Source organism: Pipistrellus kuhlii, unplaced genomic scaffold, assembly GCF_014108245.1.
Source record: "Pipistrellus kuhlii isolate mPipKuh1 unplaced genomic scaffold, mPipKuh1.p scaffold_m20_p_10, whole genome shotgun sequence".
In the NCBI taxonomy this organism is placed as follows: domain Eukaryota; kingdom Metazoa; phylum Chordata; class Mammalia; order Chiroptera; family Vespertilionidae; genus Pipistrellus; species Pipistrellus kuhlii.
In genome coordinates this window covers 50,270,763-50,295,392 of record NW_023425405.1, presented here as the reverse complement: position 1 = coordinate 50,295,392, position 24,630 = coordinate 50,270,763, and the positions used below count along the sequence as shown (strand labels likewise).

At 39.0% G+C, this 24,630-nt stretch overlaps 1 protein-coding gene across 8 annotated transcripts in view; it reads left to right on the top strand.

The window, feature by feature from the left end:
• SRPK2 (SRSF protein kinase 2) overlaps positions 1-24,630 on the top strand; it is a 172,997-nt gene that overhangs the window by 48,219 nt on the left and 100,148 nt on the right. The window contains exon 3 of one of the 8 annotated variants that reach the window (XM_036429676.2): positions 2,482-2,545. The exons of 4 other annotated variants lie outside the window; for them this stretch is intronic. In XM_036429676.2, coding sequence (XP_036285569.1) covers positions 2,508-2,545 — 38 coding nt within the window. In that variant the 5' untranslated portion in view covers positions 2,482-2,507. Of the gene's footprint in view, positions 1-2,276; positions 2,546-2,600; positions 3,133-24,630 lie in introns of those variants that run through there. 3 more of the 8 variants (XM_036429677.2, XM_036429679.2, XM_036429675.2) reach the window with 3 other exon arrangements.

Here is a 24,630-nt window from a genome sequence, read left to right as displayed (position 1 = left end):
AGGTTGGGTTGAGGGACCCCCCTGAGTGCACAATTTTCGTGCACCGGGCGTCTAGTTGAGTAGATAATAACGTAAATGGAATACATGGCCCTCAAAGGATATGATATTAACACAGTATTTGTGAACATTATTGAACCTTTCAATTCTTCTGGAGCTATAAACAAATCTGAAGGTTTGATGAAAATGTGAAAATGATTTTGGAAGTCTTTTCATATGTTATTTGAAGCCATTTGGTTTGGAGATTCCAAAGTCACCAGTCAGAAACGGGTTTAGAGCTTTAACTTTTCTTTCTAACATTACAAGATGGGTATACACTGCATTTGAGCTATGTAGTTTAATCTTGGGGTTTTTCAGGCTCAGTGCACAGCTTTTATATACCGGTAGATACCCTGAAGTGTGAACTTTTGTCTTTTTTGCAATGAAGAATTGCCACCATGAAGACATTCCAGTATAATCTCATTTCTGAAGTGACTACGTGATTAACTGGGAATACTTCTCTAGATAGGGAGACTGAGATATGGGCTAAAGTTAAATTCTACATGTAATAACACTCTAGTGATAAAAAGGTAGATGCTGAGGTTTGGTAGTAAGACGGAGAAGGTGGTTTAAAACTTATGGAAAAGCTATTTAAAATGGGAACACACCTATACCTCATTAACACACCCAACACATATTTAGGATGACTGTCCTCTGCCAGGCACTGCCTGCCTAGGAATAGGCACAGAGGGCTTATGTGCCAAGCATGACACTACACGACTTCCATGGACTATTTCATTAAATCCTCACAACAGCCCCTCACGTAGGAATGATCACCCCATTTTACAGGAGAGGAGATAGAGGCGTAGAGTTTTTGAGTGATTTCCCCACCGTCACATGGCAATTAAAAACGATGGAGGTACCTGCTTTTGAATCTAAGGCTACTTGGTGGCAGAGCCTGATTGAGCACTTCAACACTGGGCTCTTTTTAAACCGGAAGGAGGGACATCACTGAGCATTCACTATGGTATTAGGTGCCAGGCTTTGTAACACACGTAAGAATCCTCAAGGTAAGTTTCATTTATCATCATCTCGGTTTACCCCAGTCCTGTGTGCTCTCCCCAGTGATTAGCCGGTTTGGCTGCAGCCTGTGGTAGATTCTGTTCTCTTGTTAGACATCCACGCCAGTTTAATAGTACTCATAGGGTGACGTTGTAAGCTTAAGCAATTTAGAAAAATCCTTACTGTAACAATATGGAGAGGATATTCCTCTCCAGGTCCATTGTGTTTTATGCACCTCATTTTTATTCCTTTTTCCATTATACTTTTCATATTCCTTTGGTTTCTATAGTCAAGATTTGTAAATATTAAAACTTGTTTTACACTTAAAAAATAAAAGAACAACCCCAAACTAGTGAAGTATATTTTGAAATTCTGAGACTGCTTAAAGCATTTCAGTGGCACTGAGTTTTATTTTTGATGTGTGGACTTTTAATTAGGAATAGGAAAACCCATTTACAAAAAGAAAAAAAAAGTTTACATGTGAAATAGTCTGGGTAATAAGACCATGTCAGTTTTATTCATGTAAAATTGAGCATTAGGTTAATCATTAATATTTTAGTGGAAATGTGTTAGTTTGCCTTCTCTTTTCCCATCTCCCTCTCCTTCTTTTTTTTTTTTTTTTAACCTCTGTTTTCATTTTAGTCTATTATCTTTTTTACCAAACCAGTATCAGGCAGTTATTGTTTAATTGGATTGAATTGACACGTACATTCCTGTTTGTGATGGCATTGTCAGGCCTTTCCCAAAAGGAGAAGTAGATTGTGTGCTAGGTAACTGGGTGTTGCTGTTCACTTGTGCTGTATGTACCGCGAAGGAGGAGGGGAAATTAAGGTGTAAAATACAAGTCTTTCTCTAAAGGACTAGGGAGTACACACTAAATATATCTTTAATTAAGAGAACCAGGAAATAATAACAGGTTAAAAAATTTCAATCTATAAATTGGGGTTCTGGTTTACTATTTCATTCTTAAGTGACAAAAATGATTCACTGAGCCATATTTTTCAGGGCTGGTGAAATAGAAGTAGCCAAGGGTTTTATATCTGTTCATTACAGCCTGTAACTTTATTACCCAGGCGTCTCAAATGATCTAGTATGTAGGATCTAGTTGTTAGCACTTCTTGTTTGAATTTTAATTTGTTGCCTTTAAAATCTTCTTGTAGGGCCAGGCTAGTTCTACCTTAAAAAAAAACCAACACACCCCTCTACTTAAAAGAAATGGTACTTCCTGCTTTCATAAACAGTCATGTGCATAGTTTAGCAAGGCCTGATGCCTCTGGAGCGTTTTCCCTTTATAGCACCATTGAATCCCAGTCCTAGCAGAAGTGCTGCGAATCTTGTGGCCTCATTTTGAACAAAAGGGATTAGAGAAGAAAAATCTCTTGATATAAGGCTTGAAAGCAAGGACAGGCAATCTTGGTTGTGAATATTTTCTGATTTTTCCAGAAATCAAGCAGAAGATTGAGCTGCTGATGTCAGTTAACTCTGAGAAGTCGTCCTCTTCAGAAAGGTACAGCTACATCTCTTGCATGAACAATTAACAGTGTAGCATTGCTAAGAAGCAAACCAGGGCATTTTCTTTTCTTGTTAAGTTTGCTATATAATGTGTTGTGCTGCATGCCGGTCGTTGTGCTGTATTGAAGATGTGTCTTTGGGCAGGCTGTTCTGCTTTTACAAAGGGTAATTGATTTAAAAAAAATAGTGAAGCCTAATTAGCTGCAGCATGCACACCATAACACAGCAGACCACGGGTTCCTGTGTGACAGCTGTTGAAGGCTTTAAAAATAATTTACTTAGCTAAAAAACAAACAAATTGTGCTTGCTTTAAGGAAATGATAGCATTAGATTTTTTCCCCTGTATTCCGACGTTGCTGTAACACAAAATTACCGACACTATCTATAAGATCTAGGTTAAAAACATTTGATCTTGGCTGTAATAAACATTTTATTATGTGAAAAGGGAGTGCCATTTGTAAATAGCTTAGGAATTGCAAACCCCCAGATTAGTCACATTCTGAGAGAGAGATATGATGCTTCTTCAAGTCTGTGCTAGGAAATGGAACAGTCACTGCATGCAGTAATGGTTCATGCCTGCAGGTAAGGACAAAATGACTCAAGTATTTTTTAAGCAATTATTTTATATGTCAGTCAAATTACTGTACCTGTAAGGCGATATTTCCTTAAAATGGCTATTTACTTAATACATAGAAGTAAAGGTATTTTTTTTATCTCAAGTCAGAAATGAGGCTGTAGTTGCCTATGTTGCTATGTAAATATTGTGTTCACTACGGTCTACCAAAATTTTGTATACTACATAATGTTTTAAATTGGGGTTTTTGGGTAGATACCTTGATGCTTACCTTTTTCTTGTCAACCTAATAATAGTTTAGACCTAATGTTGATATTTTTGGAGTGTTCGTTTTTCTTTTCTGTGGTTTTCAGGGCTATCTTTTTTGTTCATAAATGTAATATTTAGGAAAACATGATGGAGAAATAATTTGGTAGTAAGTAATGATATAGGAAAAACTCTGGGAGAAAAATATGTGAAGAACCTAACATGGTAAAAGGGATTTAATTAAAGTAAACTAGTGTATGGAGGACATGATCCGATGACAAAATGATGACGTTAAATCGATTTATTAGTATAATTAAGTGAAAGTCTCCTGGCTATAATTCAGGGCTTTGCAAATATGGAAGATGTTACTGCTTTCTTTAGAGATTGAAAATAGAAAAATTTAGGGCACATTTTGTTTATTTTTATGTAGCTTTTAACTTCTGGTTTGGGCTAGTCATCCGTTTTTAAGTATTCTGTTTGCTGAGATGAAAATAATCTTCAGCCTTGTGAATGCTGTGCCAGTAAAATGGTGGTGATGGGAAGGGGAGAGAGTGGTGTAAATAGTGAACGGTCTGGGTGCTAACTGTAACCTTTGAGTTTTGTTACTAAGAAGAGCATTCTTAATGAGATGACAGCAATAATTATGTTGGCTTTTTGAGAAGCATGAATTCTCTATTGATAAATTGAGGGTTGAACAGAATGGGCTCAAATTGTTGAGAAATTAGGAATGGATGAGGTTTTTAATGGTTAAATACATTTTATACGGGAAAATTCTAAAATATTTTGGTGATCATTTTTACTTGTTTATTTTATTATTTTTAATTTTTTTTTAACCTAAGCTCCTGTGGTTAAATTTGATGGAAAGGGAGGATGCATGTGGCCATGATTTTAAAGTTCAGAAATCAGCTGCATGCTTTTAACAACTTTATACAGAGTTTTCCAGAGCTTGCTTGTTTTGTTGTTATTCTTCCTTTGCTTGATATTTCAGATATCTGACACATAATATTTTTAAGTTAAGATATGCTGACTTAATGGGTGGTAAATGTGGTTTATGGGTCAGCATAACATAGAAATTGTTTTAGTAATATATATTAAAAATAGAAGTCACTCTTTTTCTTCCTCCATTTTTAAAGTCATACAATTATTAATAGCCAAAGTCTTTTTAATTTGTTTGTTTTGGAAGAACTTGAAAAACACGAATCCATGTTAAAAAGAAAATTATGGCCTAGTAACACTATATAAAATTATGCCCAGGAGTTTAATAGCTTGTAGTGTCATGTAGCAATACCATCACATTCTTTAATTCCTTGTTTACCAGTTACCTAAAATTTAAACGTCTTTGACTAGTGTTTTAAAAAAGTTACTTGCTTGAGGCATGACTAAGTCGTAAAGACATTTGGAATTTACGGATGGTCAGTATTACCATGTATTTATTAGTGGGAAGGATGAAGAAGGAAACCCAGTCTTCTTTCTTTAAAAATAGGAAAGCTACTTGGTTTGTAAGGAACCAAGTTATCATTCACCACAACGGATTTTGCTCATTGTGTGCAGCACAAAGTGATCTTTGGATATTTCAGGGAACAAGTGGAGAAACAATACTCTAACAACAGTTACGTGGTGTTCCTAACAATTTTCCCATGCCTTATAGGTGAAACCCCCCCACCCCCTTAATGGGAATGTCTAGTCTTATAACAGCTAGTATTCATTGAATTATTGTTTTTCCAGACAATTTTGTGAAAACCAAAACAACAAAAAAGAAATAACTTATTTTTGTAGACTCTTAAGTATCTTTCATTGAAAAATACAAATATGATTTGAAGTAATGTGATAATGGAATTTTGAAGGTTTTTATGGGGGGGCCTAGATTAGGAAATGTTAAAATAACAGTTTTCAATGCCACCATGAAATTTAAAATTATATATTTACCTTTGACGGAATAGTGGAGGTCCCAACGAATGTCATTTTGTAGGGGAGGCATGGAATACTAATGTTCTGTTTAGAATGGCCGACTCAGGACAAAAGCCAATGGAATAAAAAAGGTTACTTTTATAGTTTTATATTTTGGAGAGAAATGAAAATCTCAGCTTAAGCATTTTTAAAATTAGGGGCAGAGAATGTTATTGAATGAATTAAAAAAATATGATGGCTGATTTGTATGTTATTGCCAGGTAAAAGAAAGGCATATCTGTTTCAAGAGAGTATCCTTCTTACAGATTTTAAGAATAAATTTTACTACTAGTGTTTTGTTTTTAATTGAGTGCCTGTTGAATGAAGAAGCACTGTATTCATCTTAAATATAGTAGGGACAGAGCCATGTACAGTTTTATTTCCTCATCTACCCCATTTAATGTAAAAAAAAAAAGTGTATATTTATTTGATGCAAAAACTGGGTTTTCAAGTTTTGTTCTTTTCCAATCTAGATAACTCCTGGGATTTGGAAATTTATAGAGTAGAGTAGATGGGGAAGAGGAATAGTAATAAAAATAATAGCTAGAAAAAACATTAATAACAAACATTTTTTATTTAAAAAACATTACTATTTTTAAATTTTTTATTTATTGATTTGAGTGAGAGAAACATTAATTTGCTGTTTTGCTTACTTATGCATTCATTGGTGGATTTTTTTAAGACATATTTTTATTGATTTCACAGAGGTAGAGAGACAGAAATATTAATGAGAGAGAATCATTGATTGGCTGCCTCCTGCATGCCCCCTACTGGAGCCCTTTAGGTGGCCATGTGGTCTGACTGGGAATTAGACCATGACCTCCTGGTTAATAGGTGGATGCTTAACCACTGGTACGCACCAGCTGGGTGGGTTGATTCTTTTATGTGCTTTTACCAGCGATCAAATTGGCAACCCTGGCAGATGGGGACAATGCTCTAACCAACTGAACTATCCATCCAGAGCTTTTGGAACATTTTTTGAATTCCTGTTCTATGTGAGAGCGAGCGCACACATTTTGCCCACGCCGGTGGCTCAGCTGGTTGAAGCATTGTCCCGTACATCAAGAGGTTTTGGGTTCAATCCCTGCTCTGCGTGTGTATGGGAGGCAACTGATTGATGTCTGTCTGTCTGTCTCAAAAATCAATAAATATATCCTTGGGTGAAGATTAATAAAAATAAAAAAAACTGTTGGAAGGATTTAGACAAATCATCTCAGGAAGATCTTGAGTGAACAGAGAGCACTTTGCTGTACTATAATTATTGTCAGACTGTATTGCTACTAGTACTTCTTCAGTTAACTCATTGATCAAAATTGACAACTCTCTTTTTTAAAAGAAATATATTTTACTGATTTTGGAAAGGAAGGGCAATGCAAAGAGAGAGAGAAACATCAATGATGAAAGAGAATCATTGATCGGCTGCCTCCTGCACACCCCACAGTGGGGATCAAGCTGGTAACCCAAGCAGTTGCCCTGACTGGGAACTGAACTGTGACCTCCTGGTTCACCAGAATCGAACCATGACTTCCTGGTCCATAGGCTGATGCTCAACCCCTGAGCCACACTGGCTGGGCCAAAATTGGATAACTTTTAACATAGAAGTGGTGAGCCCAGAATGCACAGAACCACGGTTCCCTACCCTTCTAGCCTGACTGCCGAGAGGGCTGCGCAGTTTGTGAGGTGAGGGTCCTGAGAAGCTGAAGATCTACCTTCACACTGAGCATTGCCTCCACCTGCTATGGTTTTATGTAAGTGTATATGGATATTTTGTAATTAATAAACTTCACAGTCAAAAGTTGACTAAATAATTAGTGCCTACAAGGTTTGCATTTTCTCAGGGAACAGATACTAAAAGGATCACTTCTTATTGTGTGTTAGTTTAGCTTTTTTCTTTTTTTTCTTCTTTTTGGTGTTAAAAAGGGTCTATATATTGGGATAAATAAGAAATGATAGTCTTGGTAACTAGCACCCCACATAGCTAACACGTATTTGAATTGACAAATTGCTAGCTACCTTTTTTAGGAGACAGGAGAAAGGAAGAGAGGGAGAAAGTATAAAAATATTTATACTGTGGCCTATATTAACAATGCTGTATAATTGGGATTGGTGTGAAGTAATACGGATTGTATGTTGTCCCTCCCCCAATATAAGGATAAATGAAACAACATAAAGAACCCATGCTATTTTTGCATGTGTATTTTAATTCTTTTTTAAATTTTGGATCCTCTTAAGCGAAGAGAAAAAGGGCGTATGATAATAATGCGTGGTTGCAGAAAGCAAAAGGAGAAGCCTGGAAGAATTAGGAGAAAAAAAAAAAAAAATAGGGCTGGGAGATGAAGAGAGAAGGAAATAAAGGATATTCAGTGGAAGATGATGTAGGACTAAGGTGTCTTTTATTTGCTCTTATGTTGAATGTGCTTTTGTCCATGTCTCTATGGTGAAGTAAGTAGTCTTGTGAAGAGTCAGATTTTATAGAAGGGTCTGCATTGTACTCTTCTCCTCCCTACTCCAGCTTGAAGGGTAGGACAGTTACTGATAATGGCTTTCACGTTTTCCAACCCCCACTCTGCCTCTGTTGGCTTTATTTCTTAGTTTGTAGGATAACATATTTGAGTTGTTTGTATTTTTCCTGAGTGGTGAGATGACAGTGGCTGATTATGTTGTCTTCTCTTCTTATGCTTTTTTAAAATTTAACTTTTAGTAATCTTTTTCCGTACACAAAATTCCTGGGTCCCTAGCTAGGGTCCCTAGCAGCTACCGCGGGGGCCTCCCTTCCCTGGCTGCCGGCCAGGGCCTTCCTTCTTTCATTCCAAGCTGCCCCTTGGTGGTCAACTCACATCATAGTGAGCCATCGAATTCCAGGTCTCTTGGTTGAACTCCTGAGGGGACACTTTGCATATTAGGCTTATATATATATATATATATATATAGATATGGGAAAGTGCACAGATAATATAAATCATTATGAGATCCAACTTACTGATTTTTGTATTTTTGGCAGTTTGTATTCTATGCGTATCTAAGAAATCTTTGCCAAACCCCAAATCACTAAGGTTTTTTGCTAGGTTTACTTATAGGAGTTTTTGGTTCTTACTATTTAAGTATGTGATTCATTTTGGGTTTTAGTATTAAGGTAAAGATTGCGATTATTTCCACAAATGACTTCTGAGTTGTGTCTGTTTTTGAACATTATATATAAACTAGAGGTCATTATATATAAACTATTCGTGCACTTGGGGCGGAGTTTCCTCAACCTGGCCTGTGCCCTCTCACAATCCGGGAGCCCCTGGGGGGTGTCTGACTGACGGCTTAGGCCCGGGGAGCTGGCCTAAGCCATCAGTCAGACATTCTTAGCGCTGCTATGGAGGCAGGAAAGGCTCCTGCCACCGCTGCTGTTCTTGCCAGCTGTGAGCCCAGCTTCTGGCTGAGGGGCACTCCCCCTGTGGGAGAGCACTGAAGACAAGAGAATAGCTCCTCTATTGAGTGTCTGCCCCCTGGTGGTCAGTGCACGTCATTCTGCCATTTGGTCGATTTGCATACCGTGTTTCCCCGAAAATAAGGCATCCTCTGAAAATAAGACCTAGCGCGTGGAAAAATAAGACATCCCCTGAAAATAAGATCTAGCACATCTTTGGGAGCAAAATTTAATATAAGACACTGTCTTATTTTTGGGGAAACAGGGTATTAGCCTTTTATCATATAGGATAGGATAAAAACCCTTTGTATACTCTCTTGCTTTGTCTTCTTCCTTCATTACCTATGTGGGATTCATCCATGTTTTTGTGTGCAGGTATAGTTGATTAAGTCTTATTGCTGTGTTCATTATATGAATATATCTCATTTTTTTTTCAATTCTACTTTTGATAAGCATGTGGAATGTTTGCTGTTTGTGACTATTAGAAACAGAGCTGGTAGGAGCATTTATTTACATGTCTTTTGGTGAATAGGCCTATGCATGCATTTCTGTTGTGTATATTCTAGGAGTGCAATTGCTGAGATTTTTGTGGATGTTGCATTGCCACTTTTCCAACATGAATGTGCAAATCTACACTCCCACCAGCTGTACTCCAGGTCCTTGCCAATTTGCCACCATGTATTTTCTCTCTCTCTCTTCCCTTCTCCCCTCTCCTTTATCTTGTTCCCTTGTTTTTGTTTTCTCTCTCTCTCTGTCTCTCTCTGTCTCTCTCTCTGTCTCTCTCTCTCTCTCTGTCTCTCTCTGTCTCTCTCTCTCTCTCTCTCTCTCTCTCTCTCTCTCTCTCTCTCTCTCTCTCTCGTAGCATTGGCTGGATGCCAGTGTGACCGAGAAGTGGAACCTTTTTGAGGAGGGTTAGAAGCAGACAGGGGCCTGTTTCTGGGTACTGACTTTCCTGAAGGAGATCAGAATGAAAAGTTTAGACCAAACAGGAACCATAGGGTGTAGTCCTCTGGGACCCTTGAGTCCTCAGGTTGACGCTCTATCCACTGAGCCAGACCATTAGGGCTGAAGTGTTGTTTTTTTGTTTTGTTTTTTAAATTCTTAAATCAATCTTTATTGTTCATATTATTACAAAGGTTCCTCATTTCTTCCCCCCTCCACCAGGTTCCCACTCCACCCTCCACCTCCTCCCCACCCCCCATTGTCCTCTTCCATAGGTGCACAGTTTATGTTCAGTCTCTTCCCGCATCCACCACTCCCCCTTTCCTGGAGAACTGTCAGTCCACACCCCTCCCATATCGCCGACTCTACTACAATCAACAGCTAATATTTTTCATCAGGTTTTTCAATCTCCTTTATTTTTTTTTTAATTAATAAACTTTTACACTTCTAAGAATAAATTTTAAAATCTAATAATTTTAAACCTTGTTTTTTTCTGCCCTGGGAATTAAGAAGCAAACTTGTTTACATGTAAACTTGCCCTTAGGCTATCAAAAGGTGTAGCCATTCAAGTGTAAATGAACACATTGTTTATTTTTTATTTTTTATTATATTTTATTTATTTATTTTTAATATATTTTATTGATTTTTTACAGAGAGGAAGGGGGAGAGAGAGCTAAAAACGTCGATGAGAGAGAAACATCGACCAGCTGCCTCTTGCACCCCCCTCACTGGGGATGTGTCCGCAACCAATGTACATGCCCTTGACCGGAATCAAACCCGGGACTCCTCAGTCCGCAGACCGACGCTCTACCACTGAGCCAAACCAGTTTCGGCTAAATGAACACATTGTTTAAAGATAGTTGCTGGTTGGAATTGGATTACCTGTTCTGGGTGGGAATGGCTTGTCCTCCCCTTTCTCCATTAAAATTAAGGTGTTAGCTTTAAAACCTCTTTTTGGCAAGAGACCTTAAACTTTCAGAAACTTAAAATTTTTCAGATAGTAAATCAGTTACTTAGCATTTTCTCAAATCAATAATACTTCCACATGCCCAAGGATACACTTCACACACAAGACATTTCCAAATAGATCGACCAACCTCATCTAGGCCCCACACAAGGCACTCACAGATCAACACCCCAGTGCTATACTAACTCAACACTTCCAGATCTAAGCCTTCATCACTTGATTCAGCAGACACTCAGGTTCCCCCAAAAGTTTCCAGCCATGTCTGAGAGGCAGCCCTGGGGCGGGGGCAGGCGAGGAGCCAGCTGTTTTGGGCCTGGCTGCTCCGGGCCTGGCCTTTGTTGCTCTGGTCCGCTCTACAACCAGCTACTCCGGGTCTGGCCACTGCCGCTCCCGGCCTGGCTGCTCCTGACCCGGCTGCTCTGGGCCCGGCTGCTCCTGGCCTGACTGCTCTGGGCCCGGCTGCTCCGGGCCTGGCCGCTCTGGGCTTGGTTGCTGCTGCTCTGGGCCTGGCTGCTGCTGCTGATGTGGTTTTAATAGCAAAAATATTTCTTCAGTTAAACCTATTAGGAGGTTATCATGTAAAACATAAAAGAAAGCTTGGTTTGGGAAGCGGAAAGTAACCAGAGCCTTAACTCTTAAGTTCTCCAGCCATCTACCCTGTAGAACACATTCAATAGCTCAGTCCTCTTTACTCAAAAGCCCATCAGGTAGGGAGGCCACCTGAAGTGTAAGCAAGAAATTATGACTTTCCTGACATGTTCCAAGGATTAAGTTTTATATTGTTCATAGTCTCTATAAACATTTTTGTATTATACACCTAAGTAAAAGTGTAGTGTTATCTTTTATTTTTTTGCTTAAAAACCAGATGATTATTTGAGCTTTCTTCCTGTTGATCATTATTTATTTGGTATAGATTCAGGAGTTCTCAATTATTTTATGTCTTATCAATTTAAATTTTGGTTCTGTTTTCTGATTCCTCTTTGGTGGGTTGCCACATGATAGCTAGAGAAAACCTTTCAGCACACAGATCTGATCAGGAAGGTTGCTCTGCTGTGAAAGCCCTTCAACTGTCTTCCCGTTGTTCTTGGCATAAAGGTGAACTCCCTCTCTGTGACGGCGAGCACCCAACCCCCAAGCTCAGTCGCAGTCCCTGTCTTTTTGTCATGTCTCTTCTTCTACCTGTTGTTCTGCTGCTGACATCCTCTCATCACAAGAAAGCCTGCCTAGGTCAAATTACGCCTATGAGAAGCCCTTACAAAAACATGCACCTCTCCTTTGTAGCATTTGTCACAGCTGCTGTTGGACAGTAGGGAGAATCAATGACATTTGGTTTACTTGACCGGTTTACTTACTATTAGCCCTAACTTACGATTTTAAATATAGAAGTGCTTTCATCACAAAATATTTTTATTTTATTACCATTATTTGTTTTTGCTAATCTTTACCTGAGGACGTTTTTTCTATTGATTTTTAGAATAAGTGGAAGGTGGGGAGAGGAAGGGAAAGGGGGGAAAGGGGGAGAGAGAGAGAAAGAGAGAGAGAGCGAGCTCGCGCGCGCTCCTGCATACACCCCAACTGGGGCTAGAGATTGACCTACAACCCAGGTATGCGCCTTAGACAGGGAATTGATCCCGCAACTCTTTCTTTGGTGTGCAGCCAATGCTCTGACCACGGAGAACACCAGCCAGGGCAAACTGTTTTTATATTATCATTTGAAGCTTACAAATTATGAAATTTGTGGTAAGACTTTTTGGTTTGTAGGGAATCATCAATTTTATGATATTGGCATCTGTTGATAAATTATAGCTAAGTGTAATCATAGTCTATGTACATGAAATTGTATGCAGTCAATTATATTCATAAGTGAATTTAACTGTTATAAGATGTTAAGGTTAGAAATCTTAGAGTTTTTTGTCACCATAAAAATGCACAGTTTGATATTGCATGTATTTTTTTACATTAGTTTTAATGTAAGATGGAAATTAAAGTAAATTTGAACACTTTCGATCTCTGTGCTAAACTAGTGGTGCCGTATCATGGCCATTTATTCTCCGAATGTCAGTACTTTATATATCGCATTGATGCTTTTGGTTATGGTTGCATTCCACCCTCAGTGGTTATTTACTTAATATCATGCTTTTTTGTTTACTTTTAATTGTGGTAAAATATATATAACATAAACTTTAATAATGCCGTCAAAATTTTTCTCAATTGCAATTGACATTTAATATATTAATTTCAGGTGTACAGCATAGTGGTTAGATATTTATTTAATTTATGAAGTGATTCTACACCCCCCAAAAAATCAGTTCCCCTCCTCATAATGTCTTGTAAAAGTTAAGTTTCCTTAAAATGAATATTTGTATCTCTACCAGAACTGAAGAATTAGTATCATTTGCCATAAAAAACAATTACTATTAAATCCTGTCTAGATTCTGTTGTCTGATAAAAGCTTCAGCCTTGATCCATATGCTCCTCTGTTTACAAGGGAAGTTAAATTGGCAAGTTTCATAAAGGAGCTTAAGAATGTGTTAGCATCAAAGTGAGACCTGTTCTTTGATATACTCAACAGAAAGAGCCTTGGGAAAGCAGTAACTTTTTCTCATTATATGATTCATTGTAATTCATTTCCAAGCCTCAAGTGCCACCTGAGATCATTTTGTATACCAGCAATGGCACTTTCTTTTTTTCAGCTGGGGGACCTCCCTCGCCCCTCCTCCCCCTTACCACAAATGTTAGATCAGGGAGTTTATTTTATTTTATATTTTGCTGATTTTTTACAGAGAGGAAGGGACTGGGATAGAGAGTTAGAAACACTTGATAAGAGAGAAACATCGATCAGACACCTCCTGCACCCCCACCCCCCGGGATGTTCCCGCAACCAAGGTACATGCCCTTGACCAGAATTAAACCTGGGACCCTTCAGTCTGCAGGCCGATGCTCTATCCACTGAGCCAAACCGGTTTTGGCAGATCAGGGAGTTTTGAACAAATGTGAGCAGGTAGGTATGACATTGGCTGTAATAAACACACACTCACGTTCATTCTCTCTCCTTTTAATAGTCATATTGCAGATTTCCTTTGTAGCAGAGTTTTTTTTTTTTTATTATTATTATTTTTAATCTCCTGGTAGCTGGAAGGAGTTAACACTAATTTTAGTGTAGATTACATTTGTCATCCATCCATCATTTGTCCATCCATCCTACATTTATCAGCAGTTGCTATGTGCTAGTCACTCATTGATTTGGAAATTGGGGAACAACAAAGGCAGCACAAAAGTGTAGGATCTTTTGTTTATTACTTGACCAGTTTCTTGGGTATGAGTGCTGAGGTACTGTATCTACAGTGGTAGGCCCTTGGCACTCCTTGAAGGAACTACACATAATTAATAAGTTGCATTTTGGGGAGCTTTCATGGAGACTGGAGCTGTGGTGAAAGGGTTACAAGCATAGTTAGTTGCCTACCAGAGGCCACCGTAAATGAGTGGTATGGGCCAGGCAGAGACTGTAGAAAACTGGAGTCTTTCCATCCAAAGAGGTGGCTGCTGATTAGCTCTTGCTGTTTCATGCAGGTTATACAGGCCAAGTTTTGCCAGCTCTTGTGATTTCTGGAGTTAGAGAAGTTCTGTTGTTTTTATGTCAGCTCTCTCTTATTTTACTAGTAAACTAGAGGCCTGCTACACGGATTTGTGCACCGGTGGGCTCTCTCAATGTGGCCTGCACGGATTGGGCGAACCGGAAGTTCAACGCCGCCTGCCTCTCTTGCTCATCCCAGCCCCACTCTGCCTGCCACCGCTGCGGTTTCCAGGCTGCGGCGGCCAACCATGAGCCCTGCATCTGGTACCCCCTGTGGGAACGCACTGACCACCACAGGGCAGCTCCTATGTTGAGCACCTGCCCCCTGGTGGTCAATGTGCATCATAGCAACTGGTTGACCAGTCGTTATGTCATTTGGTTGCTTAGACTTTTATATATGTAGATGACGGTGCAAATTAAACCAAAACAAAAAGTCATATGAGCCTTAAAAAAAAAAGAGTATCTGCTATCTAAATTCAGCTCATGGTAAACATTTTCCACTATACTGTAGCACATTGACTCACAATTCATAAGCCACAATCCTGTGCAGACTTATTGTAAAGAAATTTTAAATCCTAAGCATTATCTCTAGATTGAAAGTATACAAATCAAAGTTTGTCATGCTAAAGAGTGTGTCTCTGGGTTTTTGTGACATTTCAGTTTTCTGACAGCCAAACTAAAGGAAAAAAGTAGCATTGCTGTTACTGTCTATAAGGAGAGAGCACACTAGTTTCTGTAGGAAACTCAAACCTTCTCTCTAACTTAATTATGGTTATTTAACAACCCTTTTTCACATTTCTCAGAAGATGTGTTAATTTTAGAAATTCAGATTGAGAAGAAAAAAACAGCATACTTTTATCATGAAAGGCCAGTTATTATTGTTACTTTTTTATTTCAGTATATGTAGATATATAAAAATGGAGCACATTATACTGTAATATCATCCCCAAAGAAAACTCAGTATCATACTGACAAATTATTTTAGAATTGCTTTTTTTACACTTAACATATGTGATTTTTTTAATTAAATCTGTAGCGTCATTTAAAAAATATTTTCTTTAAAAAAATATATTTTATTGATTTTTTTCACAGAGAGGAAGAGAGGAATAGAGAGCTAGAAACATCGATGAGAGAAACATCGATCAGCTGCCTCCTGCATAACCCCTACTGGGGATATGCCTGCAACCAAGGTACATGCCCCTGACTGGAATTGAACCTTTTAGTCCGCAGGCCGATGCTCTATCCACTGAGCCAAACCGATTTTGGCAATAGCATCATTTTTAAAGACTGAATAGGAAGGAGTCCATGCTATGGATAGATATACCATAATTTTATGTATTGAGTCTTGGTTTTAGACATGGAATCACTTGTAAAGACAATTTGTAAGGTTTTTGATAAGGGTGTTAAATTGCTTCCAGAATGGTACAGTTTTACACTCTCACTGGGATTCTCAAAATAGTCTCTTTTTTGAGTGTTGTAAAATGACACTGAACAATATGCTACACAATGTTGACTTTATTAGTCCCTCTGTTTCTTAGCTCTTCTCTCTAATAAAGCCAGATTTCATCGTGGTACCTTCATTCTTTCATTGATTATTTATTAATGACAGTGAAGTCAATGTAATCAACTTTAACAAGATACAAGACACAGTAGATTCTGGTCTTCAGTCAAGCATTTATGAACTGCCTAAGGTGTACTTAGTGTTTATACTAATGAATCCTAATTTTATAATGGATTTCAATAAGTTATATGATCCAAACTTTCACACCAGGCAGTTGACAAAACATTCAACATAGATGGCTGGTTTCCTTTTTCACTAAAGATGTGCAGGAATGAGTATTCTGCAACCTTCCTTTTTAAACCAGGGCCTTGTGGATGTTCAGTAAGTATTGACTGACTTTCTTGCAAAATGTAATCACTTTTTTAGTCAAGATCCTCCTTTTGGCAAAATACATTTTCTTTGCTGGATTTTGAGTCTTTGGAGGGCATGGTGGCAGCGGGTTGTGTGCTCTGTACACAGGAGGACTGGAATCTTAAGTCCAAACCCTCAGATTAGCATTGCAAGCTGAAGAGACAGCATGTAAGAGAGTGAAATTCCATAAGGCTAGGAAAGAAGTTGATGAAAGGATGGGAAAATAGGTGAAAAAGAGATGTGCCTTGTGGCAAGGATTCAGTGGTAAGGTTTTGAACTTTATGCTGAAAATTTCCACTGAAAGGTTGTAGCAAGGGAGATGTTATGCCCGTGTTTAGAACATGTACATCTCCTGTGGGTATGAAGGAAGGTCTTTCAGGAAAGCCTTAACCAACTGCATTTTTCCCCTCTAGAATGAATGGGTTGCTAGACATACTGCAGAGTTCATGGTAGAATGTTACTCATTTGCTCTGGAAATGGGTGGAAAAAATATGGCAGTATTTCTTTACCAGTCGGATGGCAGAGGACAGATGGATTCCTTGGAGTTGTGTTAAACATTGAAGTAGATTACCAAGATGGGATGTGAAATCGATTTCTCTTCCAGGCTTTAAAAAGAGTGTGGCCTCTTAGTTATTTGGATGGGCAGAGATGCTCCTTTTTAAAGACAGGTGGTTGGCTTATTGAGCCTTAATTAAAAAAAATAAATTTTTATTTCAGAAGGAAGGGGGAGGGAGAGATAGAAACATCAATGATGAGAGAGAATCATTGATTGGCTGCTTCCTTCATGCCCCCTACTGGGAATCGAGCCCACAACCTAGGCATGTGCCCTTGACCAGAATCGAACTGGGGACCCTTCAGTCCTAGGCTGACACTCTATCCACAGCCAAACTGGGTAGGGCTATCTTAAAGTTGTTTTTTGTTTTTAATATTAGTACATATGCATAAACATGACAGGATTCTTCATTTATAGTTAATAATTTGAAATGTTTGTCTCAAAATTTCCTATAAAATTTGACAAGTCTTTGCTCGAGTATATAAAGTATTACTTCTATAAATTGTTTAAAATTTAGGCCAGTGCTATACCATAGACTTTCTGCAGTGATCTGGAAGGGTCTATAGTATAGACAGCCTATTGAGCATTGAAAATCTGGCTACATGACTGAAGAGCTACATTTAAACTTAAATTTTAAATTAAAAAATATATTTTATTGATTTTCTTTACAGAGACGAAGGGAGAGATATAGAGAGCTAGAAACATCGATGAGAGAGAAACATGGACCAGCTGCCTCTTGCACACCCCCTACTGGGGATGTGCCTGCAACTCAGGTACATGCCCTTGACCGGAATCGAACCTGGGACCTTTCAGTCCGCAGACTGACGCTCTACCACTGAGCCAAACCGGTTTTGGCTAAATTTTAATTTTAATTTAAAACTAAAAAACGATTGAACTTTTTTAAATAGGAGAATGCCTCTGAACAGTTACTTTAACCTTTTTTTAGTTACAAAAGATTGTGGTAAGAAAGATCAATTGGTTGCTTCCCACATGCACCCCGACAGGGACTGAACCGAAATCCCGGGCCTCGGTCCTGACTGGGAATTGAACTGGTGACCTTTTGGTACGTGGCACAGTGCTCAGCCACTGAACCACACCAGCCAAAGCGAGTATTGTTTACTTTATTGTTCTTTCTCTTTCCTGAGCTCCACCTATTTCATTTAAAAATTATTTTCTCTTTCTACGCTGAAAATATTATACTATATGAGTAAAACACCATATTTTCTTTATTTTAACTCATATTGGATAATTTGAAGGGAATTATATTTTGTAGTTACTTATCCTTTGATAAAGCTGTTAGTTCTCCCCATTAAGGGAGAGGAATACTGCTTAATTATCTGCCATCACATCACAATGAATTTTAAATCTTTTTAATATTCTACTAATTTAAAAGCATCTATTAATTATAAAAACAATTTAGTTTTTAAAATTTTGGCTTTAAAGAAAAAGAGAAAATGATAGTCAGATTTCTAATGTATCTGATAAAAAATAAAGATAGTAGCTAAATTACATATAGTTTATGGTATTCAACATGTGAGCGTGCACACACACACACACACACACGCGCGCGCGCGCGTGCGCATGCGCTAGTGCACGGCTTTGTTCTTTTCATCATCCTATTTTAGCTAGAGCACACAGACACACAAGATCCAAATACTGACTTGAAATGCATTTCTTGTCTCCTCACCAACTCTTTTTTTATTTTTCCTGACAAAGTTTACTAATAATTATTGTTATACTCTTTGGACCCAGAAACAAAAGAACACCTTATTCTTGGGGCTAGTATAATCCTTAGCCTGCTGAAGAAGCCTCTTCAATGCAAGGCTAAACAAGGTTCACAGTTAATGTTGAATTCTGTTATATTTATTTATTGAAAGGGAAGTCTGATAGAATTAAACATAGAATTGAGAAAGAAAAGTTTTGTTGTTTAACTCAATCGTTTTCATTTTCTTAAGAGATTAAAAAATGCTTCCCTTTATTTTATTCTTACTGAGTATTCAATTATAATTTGACAGTCTGTTTGAATAAGTGAAAGACATTTTTAGAAGAATTCTTGGCTGCCTGTTCCTATATAATAAAAGCCTAATATGCTAAATGTCTGGTTGTCCAGTGGTTCATTCAACCAATCAAAGTGTAATATGCTAATGATATGTTAAGTCTGCTTAACCACTTATTAATAATACGATGTGCATTGACCACCAGGGGACAGATGCTCCAACCGGTAGGTTAGCTAGGGACTGAGCGAGATGGGAGCCCTCCCGTGGTCCTTCTCCAGCTGGCCAACCTCCTGCATCTCTCCTTGGTACCAGTTGTGCACCGATGGGGTACCTCTGCCTGGCCTGTGCCCTCTTGCAATCTGGGACCCCTCAGGGGATGTTGGAAAGCTGGTTTCAGTCCAGTTCTGCAGGCCAGGCTGAGGGACCTCACTTTTGTATGAACTTGTGCACTGGGCCTCTAGTGATATAAGAAACACCTTGGCTTGTTGAATGTGATTTCCTCCTCAGTTTAGGACTGCCATTTCCCCCCTGGGCTTTTGTAGTTGGAACAAGAGAGTATTTATTTACTGGTGTGGTGATATCTTGGTACACATCCATTTCAAAACAGATGCAAGTGCTTATTTCAAAGTAAACAAGTCAAGAAATTGTGTTTTGGTGTAATGAGTTGTGCACTATCTGGTGGTTCATTCTTACTTCCAGTCCTTCATTGTTATATACCCGAGTAGCTTCTGCTGTGGTTTCTGCACTCGTGTCAGGCATGGTCGCAGCTGCAGCTTAGGCCCTTCTTAAGTGGTCTCTTTGGCTCCTGAAGAAAAAAACAGTTGGTTTCCCTTGCTTCGCTTGGAGTTGCTATAAAATATTTAACAGCTAGTGACAAAAATTGAACTGTATCATAGTAGTAAAACTTAAGTGTTGTTCATCCACCCAATTGTTTAATGAAGTCAGATTTTATAGAGAACATTACAAAGATCTTCTGAGTCTTAGGATAAGATTATTATGATGGATCTGTTTGTAGAAATACTTGTATTTATTTGTAAAGTCTTATTTTCTTAAAATTTTATTTTAGAGAGAGGAAAAAGGGGAGAGGAGAGAGGAGAGAGGAAGGGAGAGAGAGAGAGAGGGAGGGAGGGAGGGAGGGAGGGAGGGAGGGAGAGAGAGAGAGATTGGCTCCTCTGACTCGGGATTGAACCAGTAATCTGGGCATGTGCTCTAACAAGGAATTGGACCCTCTACCCTTTGGTTCAACATAACTGAACTTGTTCACGTCAAAGGGACAACTTTCCAAACAACTGAGCCACACTGCCAGGACTGTAGAAATACTTTTAGATTAATGTGAATCAAGCATTTCCCAAGAAATTTATTTAAAACTTAATGTTTTAAAAGTGTATCTTCTAAAGTTATTTTTTTTCCTAAAGATGAGGTTCTGTCTGGCAACATGATTTGATTGGGTATTTTTTGTAGTTTTGACCTTTAAAATTCCCACTAAGGGTTCAGTGGTACCACGCCTTGCCACTGGTATATCTCCAGATGTGACTGACATTGTATACCCAGCAAGGCCAGTATGGCCGGTCTCTCCCCAGTGATGCAGCACATCAGTGTTTTGTTTTGTTTTCTTTTCCTTTGCAGTTAAGGGCATGTGATAACAAAATAATGTCTAACACTAGAAAAGCATTTGCTCAACTTTGTGGTGATGCCTTAAAAAAGCACATGGCAGCAAAAGGTTATATAAAGAAGTAGAAGACTTGTCTTTTAACTAGTTTTTTTTTTTGAATAGGCGTATGTAGATACAAACATCACAGCAAGACTGGAATTTGAAGGTCCAGTTTGCCCCCCACCCTTGTTTATTCATGATGAAAACTGATACCCAAGTAGTGAAGTGATTCATTAAAGTTCCAGATAGGATTGAAATTTAGAGTGTTGGAGAATTGGTTTGACCAGCTTTCTTTCTCTTTAAGAAAACCAAGAATGGTTACTTTAAGTTATATTGGTATTGTTCTTTTGGCACTTCTCTAGCCAGAGCATGGAAGAAATGCCTTTTGTTTTACAGCATATTCTCCTGTTCACTACTAGTTTAGTTTTTTAAAAACCATTGCTGGTGTATATATAGGATAGGATGTCCTATTCCCACTTCATGGATAAGAAAAACATATGTGGCCAAAACTGGTTTGGCTCAGTGGATAGAGCGTCAGCCTGTGGACTGAAAGGCCCCAGGTTCAATTCCGGTCAAGGGCATGTACCTTGGTTGTGGGCACATCCCCAGAAGGGGGTGTGCAAGAGGCAGCTGATCAATGATTCTCTCTCATCAGTATTTCTAACTCTCTACCCCTCTCTTTTCCTCTCTGTAAAAAATCAATAAAATATATTTTTTAAAAAAGAAAAGAAAAACGTGTGTATGATTTTACAGTGACAAATACCTATTACTGGTTAAGGTACACTGAAAGCCATGTTTTGCAGCTCCTACTGCCGTGCCTAAGGTTCTCAATACCAAAAGATGTTGAGTGTTTTCACGTACAAGGTGTCCAGAGTCAGGCTGCATGCATTCGGTGGGTCTGTGCTCTTCAGGTATTCCTCCAGTAACTTCAAGGTGTAAGCGTCAAGAAGGTAAAGATATGAGGAATGCCAGCCTTGGCTTTGAAACAGTAAATATAGTTAGCACACAAAGACAAAATTCACATTTTTTGTTCTTTTATACTTTTCGTTCTGTATTTAAAAAATGTTTTTATTGATTTCAAAGAGGAAGGGAGAGGGATAGAGAGCTAGAAACATTGATGAGAGAGAAACATCAATCAGCTGCCTCCTGCACATTCCCTACCGGGGATGTGCCCGCAACCGATGTACATGCCCTTGACTGGAATCGAACCTGGGACCCTTCAGTGCACAGACCGACCCTCTATCCACTGAGCCAAACCGGTTATGGCCACCCTTTTCTTGCCCATCTTGGTTTAGCATGAAGATTTTTAGTCCCAAATCTCTGTTTGAAGAGAACTATGCAATTTCTTTGGCAAGAGGACCAGTGTTTAAATATAAATGTGACTCTTATCCCCTGGGATCACAGCATCTACTTCCTTTAAGTAGCAGCAGCCTTTTCAGGAGATGCTAAAAAGGTCAGAAGCACAGTCAGTTCAGACACCAAGATCAAACTTCTTCATTTTAGTTACTGTGTAATACATTTTGTTAGTTAAAAACTTTGAACAATTAAACGAGAGGCCAACAGAAGGTTTAGCTTTTTGTGTGTGTATGGCACTTAAGTGATTTTTATAGTTGTGTAGACATTAATGACACTGATATCAGTGATGTAGCTAAGAAAGATTTTCAGCCCTGACCGGTTTTTCTTCAGTGGCTGGAGCATCGACCCGACCACCTAAGAGTCTAGGGTTCGATTCCTAGTCAAGGACATGAACCTGGGCTGGGAGTTTGCTCTCCACACCCAGTTGGTTGCGTGCAGGAGGCTACCAGTCAATGTGTCTCTCTCACGTTGATGTTTCTTTTTCCCTCTCTATTTCTCTCTCCCCCTCCCTCCTTTCTTTCCACTTTCTCTGAATGACAATGGTGAGACTATTCTCCAATGAAGATTACCCTCCCCCTCCAAAAAAAGTGTTTTCATCATTTACTCCATATCATCTCCTCTTATTTTTCATGAATGCCTAATGTTCACTGAGTTCAGAGCCTTTTTCACAGCAATATCATCTTTGTTTTACAGATGGATTAGAGATAAGCTACCCAAAGTCAGTTTAAAAAGTGCCTCTTTTTACAACACAGTTGTATTCACTTCATCTGTAGAGAAAAATGGTTAATGGCAGGAAGAAAGACTTTGGTGATATAAAGTAAAAGAAACATTTGTTAGCATGCCACCTTGTGCTATGTTTATGAGCTCATGGAGACATGATTTTGATTCCTACTTCACATGATATTGCAGGTACCTGGGCTTCTGTTTGCTCTACAAAATAGACTGAATGTGAAAGCCCATAAGAGAGGCACAGTCCCACTCCAGTAGAACCAAGACACAACAATTATTGCTATGCATCTTAATGCTGCACCCTTACCTAGCTGATTCTTGATGGCATTTGAGCTGCAAGCCATTCACATACAGCGAATACCTTCCTTTATCTGGAAATGTCCCTCATCAGCAAATGGCACTTAGGTGCAGTGAGTCCCTTTTCTCCTGATAGTGCTAGGCACATGAAAGGTGACTTCATTTATTACCAATTGAAATTGGTAACATTTATAGTTGTTTACAGTATTAAGGTATCTGGCACTGAAATGCATAGTCTGGTTAATATAAAAGGTTTCTGTTTTTGTTAGGAAACAAGTTGGGATCTAAAATAAACTGAAACTGATCCTTCAGTTCCATTGTCTTTCTTTTATCCACATATCAGCCCCTCTTCAGGGCCTCTGTCCTAGTCTGCTGCTCTTCTCCATGGTGTTGAATATCATTTGTGTGCTGACGACTCCCAAATTTCTAGCTCCAACTCTCCATTCTGAGCTACAGAGTATCCAACTGCCTAAATGTTCATTGAGACCTTAAATTTAACCTGCCCTAAATCAAGCTCATTATCTCCTTTAGTCTTCCTGACTGTGCTAATAGATGGGTTATATGGCCAGTCTGTCCAGTGGCTAGTTATAGTAGACGGTGGGAGAGAGAATAAGTAATTCCTTCTGTTTGTGGCTATACTTAGGGACTCTGGGCCAAGGGCAAAAATTACTCTTGAATAACCTGCCTCTGTGGATTTAAATAGGCATCTTAAATATCTTCAAAAGAAAGTAGAAGGTAACAGGAAACTTCGTGAGGTCTCTGTAAGGATAGAAAGAATTCCCTTATCTAAGGCTAGCAAATAAGTGAGGATTTTTGCTGATGTGTATTTGTAGCCTTCAGTTTTCTTTTGCTGTCACTGCTGGATCCACTGCCATCAGCCAGACTTGTTTATTTTACTTCTTCCCCTGCAGGCTCTGTAACAGTGGGCCCCACCATACCTTCTGCATCTAAGGGCCAATCTGCTTATTTTCATTTTACAAAGTGAATGTTTATAACTCTGTAGACCCAAAGACTCAGCGTTACCCAACTCATTTTTCCTCAGTTCTCATCTACTTGATCCCTACGTCCTATTGATGTCTCTTTAGAAGTCCTTCCCAAACCTGCCTGCTCCCATCTGAATTTGTTGTCCTGCTTTTGTTCTGCCATTCCTCACCTGCAGTCTCCAGTGCTGCCAGCCTCTTTCCTGACTGCCACTAACCGCTCCCCTTTGCCCTTTGTACCATCTCCAGGAACGCTTTCCTAAAAGAGCCTCATTAGTGTGGCTAAGAAGGTTTTCCACAGTCTGGAGCTCCTAATCTGGAGCTCCAACTGATCCACCATCGTGGGTCCTATCAGCCTTTTATCTTCATGACCGGCTTTTCCCCCTGCTTGGGCCTCACTGTCTCAGCTGGGAGCGCCTCCTCTCCCCTGCAGAGGCCCCTCCTGTTTTTTCCTCCCAGAATGCCATTTACACATCTGTACTGAGAAGCTGCCTGTCACCCACTAGACCATATAGTAGATACTAACGTTTATTTGAATAAAGGCTTTTTGTTCTTTCCCAATTGGTGGGAAATTTTCTTTAAAAAAAAAAAAAAAAATTATGTCTTGCCCAGCCGGTGTGGCTATGTGGTTGAGCATTGACTTATGAGCCAGGAGGTCATGGTTGGATTCCCAGTCAAGCCACATGCCTGATTGTGGGCTCCATCCCTAGTAGGGGTGGCAGCTGATCAGTGATTCTCTCTCATTATTGAAGTTTCTGCCTCTCCCTTTCCCTTCCTCTCTGAAATCAACAAAAATATATTAAAAAATTAAAAATTACATCTATTTGAGAAAAGAGAGAGGAGAGAGAAACATAAATCGGTTGGCTCCCATACACACCCTGACCAGGGACGGAACACACAACTTGGATATGTGCCCTGACTGGGAATTGAACCCGTCACC